At 44.1% G+C, this 12,829-nt stretch overlaps 1 protein-coding gene across 1 annotated transcript in view; it reads right to left on the bottom strand.

Annotated features, from left to right (window-relative positions):
• Ap4e1 (adaptor related protein complex 4 subunit epsilon 1) overlaps positions 1-5,351 on the bottom strand; it is a 43,454-nt gene extending 38,103 nt beyond the window's left edge. The window contains exons 1-2 of the mRNA XM_042687636.1: positions 5,136-5,351; positions 1,605-1,676 (exon numbers count right to left, since the gene is read on the bottom strand). Of these exons, the coding sequence (XP_042543570.1) occupies positions 1,605-1,676; positions 5,136-5,285 (222 nt within the window). The 5' untranslated portion in view covers positions 5,286-5,351. The remainder of the gene's footprint in view (positions 1-1,604; positions 1,677-5,135) is intronic.
• Between the last annotated feature and the right edge of the window lie 7,478 nt (positions 5,352-12,829).

The following is a 12,829-nucleotide window of genomic DNA, read 5'->3' as shown; positions in this document are numbered from 1 at the left end:
AGACTGAGATCTGAGGGTCACAGTTCAAAGCCAACTTGGGCAGAAAAGTCCATGAGACTCTTATCTCCAATTAACCACCTGAAAAACCACTCTACCACTCGAAGTGATAGAATGCCCAGGCCCTGAGTTCAAGCCCCATGACTGACAAAACAAAACAAAGGAAAAAAATGGGCTAGAAATGTGGCTTAGTGGTAGAGTGCTTGCTTAGCATGCATGAAGCCCTGGGTTTGATTCCTCATACCACACAAAAGCTAGAAGCACTGTAGCTCAAGTGGTAGAGTTCTAGCCTTCAGCATAGAGAGGCTCACATACATAGCCCAGGCCCTGAGTTCAAGGCCCAAGATTGGCAAAAAAAAAAAAAAGACCAACAAACTAACATTAGGCAATTCAAGCTTGTAATCCCAGCTACTTGGGAGGAAGAAATTAGAAGGATCACAATTTAAGGTCAATCGAGCATCTTAATCACTTGGTAACATGGCACATGGTATAAGCCTGTGCTTCCCCACAATGTAAAAGAAGGATCAAGGTCTTAAGCTGGCCCAAGGCAGAAGTGGGAGACACTAACTGCAAAACAACAAAAGCAAAAAAGGGCTGAGGGCATGGCTCAAATAGTAGGTAGTCTGCCTAGCAATGTGACTCTAAGTTCAAACCCTAGTACTGTACCACCCAAAAAATCTTGTTATGCTGGGCAGGAAACTCCATGAAATGTTTATCTCCAATAAACCATCAGAAAACTGGAAGTGGCACTGTAGCTCAAGTGGTAGAGCGCTAGCCTTGAGCTGAAGAGCCGAGGGACAACACTCGGGCCCGGAGTTCAAGCCCCACGACAGACAAAAAAAAAATCCTGTTATTACATATTGTATACATGTATTTAATTCTCACATTGTATACCATAAATATCTACAACTGCTACATGTCAACAAAAAATCCTAACAACAGCAAAAACCTGGGTCCTAATCTATGTGCAGACTGCCCACACTGGCCTGTGTTCCAAGACCACTCACTGAGCAATTGCTGAACAAATACTATCTAAAGAATCAAGTTATGATAGCTAAGACTGGCCAATCAAGACTGGGTCTTGATTTAGCTTCTATACAATACACTTAGTTTCATAGCAAGAAAATAATGTTTCTACCTTGTCAACCAGTCAATGCTCTAAGTTAAAAATAAAGATCTACAATACAGCTGGAGATATAGTCAGTGGTAAAGTGCATGTTTAGCATGGGTAAAGTCCTGCATTCAATGACCAATGTCACATAAACAGACATAAATATTTGACATTGTATCCATTTAGGTCTGAAAATACTATGTTAAAGTGACATATCCTAATGTTTCCTATGTGTACAAGATTAAAACAGTAAGATCAGTACTGGAACCCCAGGAGTATCATTTCATTTACTAACTATCATCACATTGGTCCTAACTTCACGTAGTCAGGCAAGCTTTGCTTCTGTACAACCAGCTGAGGATAAAAACCTAAGTTAGTACCTTTGACTTGGACCATAACACACTAAAATTTAGAAACCATCAGTAGATGCTACTCACAATTCCCCACTGGCCCAGATTTCAAATTCCAATGTGCTGCACTAACTATACAAACTTACCAGTGTTGTTGTAGGAGCAGAGACAGTTGCTTTCAGACTATTCAATTCCTGCTGGATTAATTTCTCCTCTTCCTGAAAAAGTAAACAAATTTAAATGTTTAAGTAACTGTCTTATTAAACTAGCAGGATTGGGCTGAAGTATAGCTCAGTGGCAAAGCTTGCCTAGCAATGCTCTGGATTTTTGATATTCAGTACCATAAAAAAAAAAAAAAATAACAAAAAAGCTGGGCGCCAGTGGCTCACACCTATAATCCTAGCTACTCAGGAGGCTGAGATCTGAGGGTCATGGTTCAAAGCCAGCCCCGGCAGGAACATCCCTGAAACTCTCATCTCCAATAAACCACTCAGAAAACCAGAAGTGGCGCTGTGGCTCAAGTGACAAAGCACTAGCCTTGAGCTGAAGAGCTGAAGAACAGCACTCAGGCCCAGAGTCAAGCCCATGACCAAAAAAAAAAAAAAAAAAAAAAAACCTAGCAGGATTCTTTTTTTCCAATCTTGCTTGATTGAATACAGGGCCTGGGCAATGTCCCTGAGCTGCTTTTGCTCAAGGCTAGCACTCTACCACTTAAGTCACAGCGCCACTTCTGGCTTTTTCTGTTTATGTGGTACTTAGGAATTGAACCCAGGGCTTCCTGTACTAGGTAGGCACTCTACCACTAAGCTACCTTCCCAGCCCAACTAACAGGATTTTTACAGGGGAAAACACAATGTATAATACTTTCAATTAAAAAGAAATATAGTAGGGCTGGGAAGTTGGCTCAGTGGTAGAGCGCTTGCCTTGCATGCTCGAGGCCCTGGGTTCGATTCCTCAGCACAACATAAGCAAAAAGAAAAAAAAAAAAAGCCGGAAGTGGCGCTGTGGCTCAAGTGGTAGAGTGCTAGCCTTGAGCTGAAGAGCTGAGGGACAGTGCCTAGGCCCAGATTCAGGCCCCATGACCGGACCCAAAAAAAAAAGAAATATAGTTAGCCAAGTGGTAGCTCACCCTCTAACCCTAGCTACTCAGGAGACTGAGATCTGAGGATCATGGTTCAAAACCAGCCCAGGGAAGGAACATCAATGAGACTCTTTTTTTTTTTTTTTTGGGGGGGTCCGGTCCTGGGGCCTGAACTCTGGGCCTGGGCGCTGTCCCTCAGCTCTTCAGCTCAAGGCTAGCGCTCTACCACTTGAGCCCTAGCATCACTTCCGGCTTTTTTCCTTTTGCTTATGTGGTGCTGAGGAATCGAACCCAGGGCCTCAGGCATGCAAGGCAAGCACTCTACCACTGAGCCACCTTCCCAGCCCATCAATGAGACTCTTATCTCCAATTAATCACCTGAAAACTGGAAGTGGCACTTTGGCTCAAGTGGTACATACAGTGCTCACCTTGAGCTGAAGAGCTAAGGGACAATGCCCAGGCCCAGAGTTCAAGCACCAGGACCGACAAAGAAAAAAAAAAGAGAAATGTACTCATTACCTGACTAGATATGGGTGGCTCATACCTGTAATTCTAGGTATTCAAGTGTCTGAGATGTGAGGATTACAGTCCAAGGCCAGCTTGGGCACTACTTCTTGGACAGGAAAGTCCATGACACTCTTATCTCCAATTAACCAGCAAAAAGCTGGAAGTAGAGCAGTGGCCTAAGTGCTAGAGGACTATTGAGCAAAAAAGGTCAGGGACAGAGTCTAGGCCCTGAGTTCAAGTCCTTGGATTGACAAGGCAAGAAAAAAAAAGTACAGAAAGTTTAAAGAAATTCTTCTGGTCTGAAATGAGTCTCATTTTTTTCCCTTTAGAAGTAAAAAAGTATTCATGAATAGAAATAGCTTATACAATCTATACAGAAAAAATGGAGTCTTTTTCCTTAAAATCTTTTCCTCTTCTTTAACCTTTTCTTATTGTTTCCTAACACACACACACACACACACACACACACACACACATACACACACACACACACACAGAGATGGGATCACATTCAATGTCTGCACTGCATTTTACCTCCTTAAGCATATTGGCCACTTTGGGCTAATATGATGCTATTTCTTTTTTTTTTTAAATGATGCTATCTTTAAATTAGCAGGTGTTTGTTAGGTTGCTAATCAAGAATTACTAGTGAAGAACTGCCACATTTGAATGCCCATGTGTAGTTACAACAGGCAATTTAAGGCCACTCATAATTTTCTTAATAATTTTCTTAATATTTCATTGGACATGTTATACAAATTAGTAAAGAACAAAAACATAAAGACAAGCAATATTAAGCACACTAAGCAGATCCTATCCAGTATAGCAAAGTTCTTAACTTTTGCTTTTGAGGTACTGGGGTTTGAATTCAAGGCTTGTGTTTGGCAGATACTCTGTTGCTTGAACCTTTTTTTTTTTAACCAATTATTTTTCCAATTATCTCAAATTCTTCTGCCCCAAGTTGCCTCAAATTCTGACTTCCCTCTCTGAGCCTCCAAGTAGCTACGATTACAGGCTTGAGCCATGGATGCCAGACATAAACCTGTAGAACATTTTGTTCTGTCTTTTTTTTCTTTCCTGGTATTTATATTGCATTATATTTGTGTTTATATTTACACCCAAAATAGATGTCCAATTCCTTAAGGGGAAAAAAAAGCATTTGTTTAACTCTTACTATATAACCTTGCTTACAAATACCTGTTAAATTATTGGGCTTTAAATCAATATCTTGAGCAACCCATGCAACCCATCTAAAGTCTATGGGAACTTAATAACTACTGTTTCTTTTCCTAGTACTGGGACTTGAACTCTGGGCCTTGGCACATGCTAAGCAATCATTCTACCACTTGAGCCACACCACTCACTCTAATTACTTCTATTATAATGACTCATTTTCAAAGTCCATCGGAAGCAGGGACCTATGCAGCCTATTTTACACTTTGGGAAGATTTTGGTTATTTGAGCAAAGGGGGCGGGGGTGGGGGGAGACCTCATTGAGTTTGACTAAAACCTTAAGTTCCCCCCAAAGTATTCAACAGCAGGCGGAGGTGGGCAGAGCTGTTCAGCTGACAGGGCTGTGGAAGAGGAAGGAACTTAGTAAAGGAATTCGTGCCTGGTAGTTGTATCTCAGTGGGTTACCTTCACGGACTTGACATCTCATCTGATCCTCAAAACAACCTATACCACGGTCTACCATGCGAAAACATACGGGGGATCGGAAGGTAAAGACACGTATCCCGGATCCGAGTTAAGTCAGTGTCAAAACCAAACGGGGGAAACAGTTTCCCCGTTGTCAGATGAAGCAGGAAAGTGACGCTTCTTTGACAGACCTCAGGACGAGGTGCCACACGAGCGGCCCTGCGCCCCCCACGGACGTGCGGGTCGGGGTCACCGGGGTCTCGGCCTCTCGGCTGGGCCCTTCCCACGGAGGACTTCCCTAGGACGCCTCCCCATTAAGAGGCCGCACCATGCGAGGCCTCCTCACATAGGGCCTGCTGGCCAGAGCCTTTCCACCCCACGGGCCCCGCCCCCCCCCGGCCACCTCTGACCTCCAGGCCCCCCCACCCCACCCCTTCTCCGGACCACTTACGTGCTTGGAGGTGAGCGCGGTGATGCCGCGGATGAGGCCGCCCAGCCGGGAGGAGAAGGAGGTTTTGGCAGCGGGGGACCCTCCCACCGGCTGATTCTGCAGAAAGAGTCCCGGCAACGCCGTCAGCGTCTTCTCTACGATGTCACTCATCGCCGTAGTCGCCGCCGCCGCCTCCCCCGCGGCCTCCGCCGCCCGGCTTCATGCCCAGCTACGGCTGCCCGGCCGGCCACCGTAGGCACTTCCGGTGTTTTGAATGAGAAATCTTTATTGACTTCCGGTGTGTGCGCGCGCAGCGCCGCCGGAAGGCTGGGCGAGTCCGCGAGGGGCGGGAAGCGACGCTCGGCTTCGGCGCGTCACGGTGACACCTGGCGGCGCTGACGGGTTGAGTGACAGCAGCGCGGGGGCGGTGAGTGACAGCGCGGCGACACCCGCAGACTGGGTGAGGGCTCCTGTGGAAGCCGCCAGGCGGTCCGGCAGCTTAACTCCCTCAGAGTCTCCCTCGGACGCTGCCTGACACCCCGTGCGGGAATGTTCCCATGGTGTGTCGCATACGGACTCCCTCCCCACCCCACCCCACCCCACCCCACCCCTCTCCGTGGGCCCGGAGACCCCCGAACCAGTCGGCCCCGCGCGTCCCCGAGACCCTACCACGAGGGCCTCCAAAAGTCAGAAACCGTAAATTATCGAGGGCTGGGAAGGTGGCTCAGTGGTAGAGCGCTTGCCTTGCATGCCTGAGGCCCTGTGTTCGATTCCTCAGCACCACATAAGCAAAAAGAAAAAAAGCCGGAAGTGGCGCTGTGGCTAAAGTGGTAGAGTGCTAGCCTTGAGCTGAAGAGCTGAGGAACAGCGCCCAGGCCCAGAGTTCAAGCCCCAGGACTGGCAAATATATATACATATATATATACACACATATATATATATACACACACACACACACTATATATATATATATATATATATATATATAATTGAAATGTTATTTAAAATCCTTAGTGCAGTGCTGGAAAGTCCCTGAAACTCTTATCTCCAAAATCACCAAAAAAATAAATACACAAAAAACTGGAAGTGCTGGTGGCTCACGCCTGCCTGTAACCCTAGCTACTCTGGAGGCTGAGATCTGAGGATCGCATTTCAAAGCCAGCTCAAGCAGGAAAGTCGATGAGATTATCTCCAGTAAGCCACTCAGAAAACCCGAAGTGGCACTGTGGCCCAAGTGGTAGAGCTGAGGAGCTGAGACAAAGCACCCAGGCCCAGAGTTCAGGCCCCGAAACAACTGAAAGTGGAGCTGTGGCTCAAAGTGGTAGAGTACTGGCCTTTGAGTGAAAAAACTCAAGGACAGCATCCAAGCCTTGAGTTCAAGACCCACAACTGTGTCCCCCCTCCCCAAAAAACTCACCCTTTCACTCACCCCTCAGGAAAGTACAGAGGAGTCTTCAACTGACATGGTTACTCTTGTTAGCTGATTTTTTAAAAAGTGTGTGCTTGAGTATTGTGGTGTTTTCTAGAATCTTCTACCATAATAGAATGCGAACATAAATATGTGTCTTTTCCAGAGATTAATTCATTTGCCCTCGTAATCCTGAAGCATTATTTTTCAGTAAGTGGATTTTTGGGGAAAACCCAAAATTCTCTTTGCACCTATATGCAGGAGCACAAGAAAAAGGTTCTTTGTTGACTTGCTTTTTCTTCTTTGCACATAGTGTTTAATAAATGGTGTTTCAGATTTGTTGATCAAAAAGTCAACGGTGTTGACTTTTTGAAAACTTTTGCACTTAAATATTACCTAAAGCTGGTATTCCTTTAGAATTTAATATTTTAACTCCATATAAAATTTTGTTTATAATTTAAAATTTTAGAATTGTACATTGTCTTTAGAATGTTGAATATTTTAAACATAAGCTTTGAAAAGCCAAGTGCTTTGTTGATAACTTTTTAGAGTAGAAATTAAAATTCCATTGCAATAAGTAAACTTCTGCAAATTAGATTATTACATTGCATTGGCTGAAGAAAGGCATATGATAGCTGAAAGAGCTATAAAGCCTTGTTCAGTACCAGATGAATGCTCTCTAAATGAAAATCAGTAAGAGAAATCATGGTGCACTTTCCAATAGTGTGTAACCTGCCAGAAATTGCTATATACATACAGTAATCCAGATAGAATTGCTGTAAATGTAAGCATGTATACTAAGGATTGAGAGCCAAGAAATAAACATATTTATGGCCAATTGATTCTTTTGAAACAGTCTTACTATGTAACCCAGATTAGAATTAAACTTGCTTTTTAAAATATTTCTAAGAAATAGTGACCAGAAATGCATGTAGAAATAGAATTTGTTTGGGAAAAAAATACACTGAAGATGGGCTGGCCTTAAAAAAAAAAAAAAACTGGGCTGGGAATGCAGTTTAGTGGTAGAGTGTTTGCCTAGCATGCATGAGGCCCTGGGTTCGATTCCTCAGTACCACAGAAACAAACAGCCACAAGTGGCCCTGTAGCTGAAGTGATAGAGTGCTAGTCTTGAGCAAAAGCAGCTCAGGGACAGTGCCCAGGCCCTGAGTTCAAGATCCATAACCAAACAAACAAACAAACTTCAGGTATGACAAAAGTTAGCCAGAAAGCTCTCCAGGCTGAGGGAAGAGCTATAAAAGGAGACATATTGAGTAGTGTTTAAAATCTTCAATAGAAGGATTTGGGAGACTTTAAAGAATACAATTCCACTAGATGGAATTCTTTTTCATTCAAAAGCTGGCTCTGCAGGCAGCAGAGATAGGAGGATCTCTGTCTGAGGCCAGCCAGAGAAAAAGAAGGAGAACTTACTGGAAAATAAAGGAAAAATGATGAGGGTTGTAATTCAATGATAGAAAGCTTGTTGGGAAGCTCAAAACTCCTGAGTTCAACATTCAGTGCAGTCAGAAAAAAGCAGTTCCTCTCTTATCCTCAAGAGGGCACCAGAGGAGCATGCCACAGTCCTGACTCTGGAACAGTTAACAATTTTGTTCAATTCTGACCTGGGTTCTTTTTTGTTGTCGTTGTTTTGTTTTGTCTTGTTTTGTCGGTTGTGGAGCTTGACCTCTGGGCCTGGGTGCTGTCCCCGAGCTCTTCAGCTCAAGGCTTGCGCCCTGCCACTTAAAGCCACAGCACCACTTCCTGACCTGGGTTCCTTAGGATGCTGGAACTCTTTATTTTCTTTTTTGAGGTGAGGAGGGGATTTGCTTGAAGGTGGCGTTTTAAGTCTGAAAATGTAGCTGGAAGAGACAAGTGAGGCTCTCCAGGAGAGAGCCACCAGTTATGGCCAAAAGAAGAGCAATGACACATGCTAATTTTTCCCTCTCCCTCTGTGACTCAGATTCACATTTCACACAGACCTTTGTCTGTGTTTTCTTTCCTCTGTCTTGATCTCTAGCCAGCAGACTGTCCACAGTGTTTTCCCATTCCTGTTCCCAAGCCTGAAACACACTGGGTAAAAACATTAGCTGGAATTGTTATGTGTTTACTGGATAAATTCCTCCACAACAAATACCTTTGCAATCAATATCTCTATTTTGTCAGCTGTCCTCCATAGCCTGTTTATGTCTAATCTACTTCAAAACAGAATCCATGGAACAAAATTCTGTTACATACCATATACTTAGAAAGTCCAGTTGAACTACTTGAAAAGAGATTTGACCTGTGATACTTTCTGTTCCCCAAGGAGCTTAAGAAATAAGTAGAGGCAAAAACAGTCCCCACTGCAAACTCAGAGCATATTTTCCCACATATACTCATTCTGAAACTCTGGTTCCCAGGATATCTTTGTAAGGACTTTTCCCCATAGTCTACCAGCCTGACTGAGACAAGAAAGGAGATAAACGGCAGATGGGATACGCAGAAGCTTTCCCAGAAGAAAAGGATGGGAATTCTAGGGTGCTGTAGGAAGTGATGAGGGAAGCAGAAACAAAAATAACATTCCAAAAGGGCTGCTGTACCAATATACTAATGAGGATCAAGTCTTCAAGATCTACAGTACCACCAGGCACCAGTGGCTCATGACTGTGATCCTAGCTACTCAGGAGGCTGAGATCTGAGGATCATAGTTCAGAGCCAGCCCCAGCAGAAAAGTCTGCAACTCTTAATCTCCAGTAAACTACTCAGAAAAAGCCACAAGTGGTGCTGTAGAGCACTAACCTTGACCACAAAGAGGCTCAGGCCCTGAGTTCAAGCCTCAGTACTGGCACACAAAAAAAAACTACAGTACCTAGATCATATGACAGAATTCATCAGGTGGCTACCCGTATGTCAAGCCTGTAATCCTGACTACTTAGGAGGCTGAGATCCAGACGATTGAGATACAAGGTTGCACTGAAATACACGTGATATCTCTTCTCAATCAGTAGGTAGGTATGGTAGTAAGCAACTATGCCGTTACATGAGAGTCTAAAATTAAGAATATCATGGCTCTAGGCCAACCTAGGCAGAAAAATACTCATCTCAGTGGAAGAAGCTGAGCATGCTGGTACATGACTGTCAAGAAGTGTAAAATAAGCCAGGCGCCAGTGGCTCACGCCTGTAATCCTAGCTACTCAGGAGGCTGAGATCTGAGGATTGCTGTTCAAAGCCAGCCCCAGCAAGAAACACATGAGACTCTAATCTCCAATAAATCACTTAGAAAGCCAGAAGTGTCACTGTGGCTCAAGTGGTAGAGCACTAGCCTTGAGCTGAAGAGCTGAGGGACAGCGCCCAGGTCCAGAGTTCAAGCCCCACGACCAAAAAAAAAAAAAATTGTAAAATAGATGGATCATAGGCAAGGTATGAGCCTCAGCAGCAAGTTAGGCACTGTTTCAAAAGTAATCAATGCAAACAAGGGCTGGAGGAATGACTCATAAGTAGAATGCCTTCCTAGCAAGCAAAGGGCCCTGAGTTCAAACCTAAGTAACTCCAAAAAGAAAAGAAAAGAAGAATGCTGGGCACCAGTGGCTCACACCTACAATCCTAGGTATTCAGGAGACTGATGGGAAGATCAGAGTTCAAAACCAACCCAGACAGGAAATTGTGAGGATCTTATCTCCATTAAACTACAAAAAAAAAAACAAAACTGAAGTGGGGGCTGGGAATATGGCTTAGTGGTAGAGTGTTTGCCTAGCATGAAGCCTTGGGTTTGATTTCTCAGTAACACATAAGCAGAAAAAACTAGAAGTAGAGCTGTGGCTCAAGTGGTACAGTGCTAGCCTTGAGTACAGAGAGGCTCATGGACAGAGCCCAGGCCCTGAGTTCAAGCCCCAGGACAGGCAAAAAAACACACATACAAAAAAAAACAACTGGAGGTAGAGCTGTAATTGAAGTGGTAGAGCACTAGTCTTGACCAAAAAGAAGCTCAGAGACAGTGCCCAGGACCTGAGTTCAAGCCCCACCACCACAAACAAAAACAAAAAGGAAGAAAAAAAAAAAGTAACTGCATCAACACTATACTGCTAAGAGCAAATCATATACTGCTGAGAATAAGATGATACATATTTCTAAGTGTGATGATGCACCCTATAATTTCAGCTTTGGGAGGCTGAGGCAGGAAGGCCGTGAGTTTGAAGCCCACCTGGGCTAAATATTGAGACCATCTCAATTTTTATTTTTTTTTATTCAAATAAAATTTTAATGATTTCAGTTCAACACAACTGAAAATGTAGTGTCATTAAATGCCATTTTCTGCTAAATTTCAATTTTTTTTTAAAAAAAAAGATGATTCTGCTAAGAATATTACTGTTAGAGAAAGTGATTTTCTTCCTCTTTGGGTCCATAAAATACTTCCACATCACAAGATTTGTGAAGACATCATTCATCTTCCTGTTTTCCTTCTGTGGTCTCCCTTAGGAACAAGTGACTCATCTAACTGGCCTACTTGCTCCTTTGCATCTTTCCTGTCTACCTCAGCCTCCAGTATATTCAGATAGCTGCCTCCCCAGAAGATCTGGGTACAAGCATTAAGAAGTTTGATTGTGATCTCTGACCTGTGACTTCTCCACTTTGGCCTTACTCTGGATAAAACTGAAGTTTTTCTCTCTGTTTTTGTGCTCATTTCTGAAGCTGTAATGAATTCAGCTGGAGTAGGACCATTTATTGGTCTCTTGAAAACCCACAAAGCAAGACTTGAAGTAGATCTGGGCCTAGGGGTGCTTGTCTATAATCCCAATATTAATAGACAGAGGCAGGAGGTGATCAGATTGGAAGCCTTCCTTGGCTAGTGACTTTTGTTTCAACCTCTCACCCCATTCCCTCAAGAAAAAGACTTGAACTAGCACTGATACAGAAGAACTTGAAAATCAGTGACTAATACAAAGAAACAGTTATAGCAGGAAATGAATTCACTAAGTAGATGCTCTTGAAGAAAGGTTGAACCCCTTGGCCTACAGAAAGAAGTCCCTACTTCCAGAAAAGAACGCAGCTTGAGGGAAAAGGCACTTAGGCAGCAAGGCCAGAAGACACAACTTCCCAGAAGCCTGCAAGGGTGGATCATCATTTCCAGGTTCCCTCAGGTATGAAGTAGAATGCAATGTCAGGACCATCAAATCGGGACCCGGAAAAATTTTGCGATTCTCAGCTGTTAAAAGATGTTTGGCCTTGATTGTTTTGAGCCCTTAATAAATAAGCATAAGCATCCATCCTGCCTACCCTTCTGAGTCACTGTGAGAATGGCATGTTATATACACAAATGCTCACATACAATGAACATTAGAATGGAGAACAACAGAAGGCTATAGTAGCATGAAAGAGTGGAGAAGAGGAGGGCGGGGATGGGGGGGGGGGGATACTGGTATTTTCTGTTTGCTCCTCCAAATTCATCCCCCTCTGTGTAATGGAGGCTGGATTGCCTTAGCACCATCCATGTGTGGCCCTCGCCTTTGGCTGCAGGTTAAGTTTGACCAATGAGGAGTTAGAGAGAGAACTGGATGGGGGTGGGAGGGAAGATTTATCCCACTGAATCACATTAACCTGGCATCCTCCTGCTGGGTCTCCTTGTCCTGGCTTCATCTCAATATGAGGTCACAGCTTGTGTCACACTGCCCTTTCCACCCACACAGCCTTCTGCCCAAGACCAGCAGCAGTGTGAAAAATACACATACTCCAATCCTACCTGTGACTTAAGGAAGCAGGAACTGGGGGTGGGAAAAGGGAGAGTTCATTTGAACAAGACTACCATAGAGGATTCAGTGTGCACTGAAGTTTGAGAACCCCTGCTTTAAGGAACTACAACCCTTCCTTTACTCCCAGTGACTACCCCTGGGATACCCGCCAATACTGTGTTAATTCCCCATAACTCTGTTGACTTCCAAACTGTGTTTCATTAGTCTTCCCAAATAACTCATTTTTGAGGTGCCAGTATTTCCAGCAGGATTCTGATGTTGCATACAGGGGGCTTCTTGGGCTCTCAAAAACAAGTCAAGTAACTGCTCTAAATGAGAGGAACCCATTGATCAAGATGAAAGAGAAAGAAAAGAAAGAAGAAAGAAAGAGAGAGAGAGGAAGGAAGGAAGGAGGGAAGGAAGGAAGGGAGAGAGAGAGAGAGAGAGAGAGAGAGAAACTATCGGGGCTGGGAAGGTGGCTCAGTGGTAGAACGCTTACCTTGCATGCCTGAGGCCCTAGGTTCGATTCCTCAGCACCACATAAGCAAAAAGAAAAAAGCCGGAAGTGGCGCTGTGGCTCAAGTGGTAGAGCACTAGCTAGCCTT

Source organism: Dipodomys spectabilis, unplaced genomic scaffold (assembly GCF_019054845.1).
Source record: "Dipodomys spectabilis isolate Male_0828 unplaced genomic scaffold, ASM1905484v1 ptg000108l, whole genome shotgun sequence".
Classification (NCBI taxonomy): Eukaryota; Metazoa; Chordata; class Mammalia; order Rodentia; family Heteromyidae; genus Dipodomys; species Dipodomys spectabilis.
Note: the sequence above shows the minus strand (reverse complement) of the source record. Positions and strands in the feature narration are given on the sequence as shown.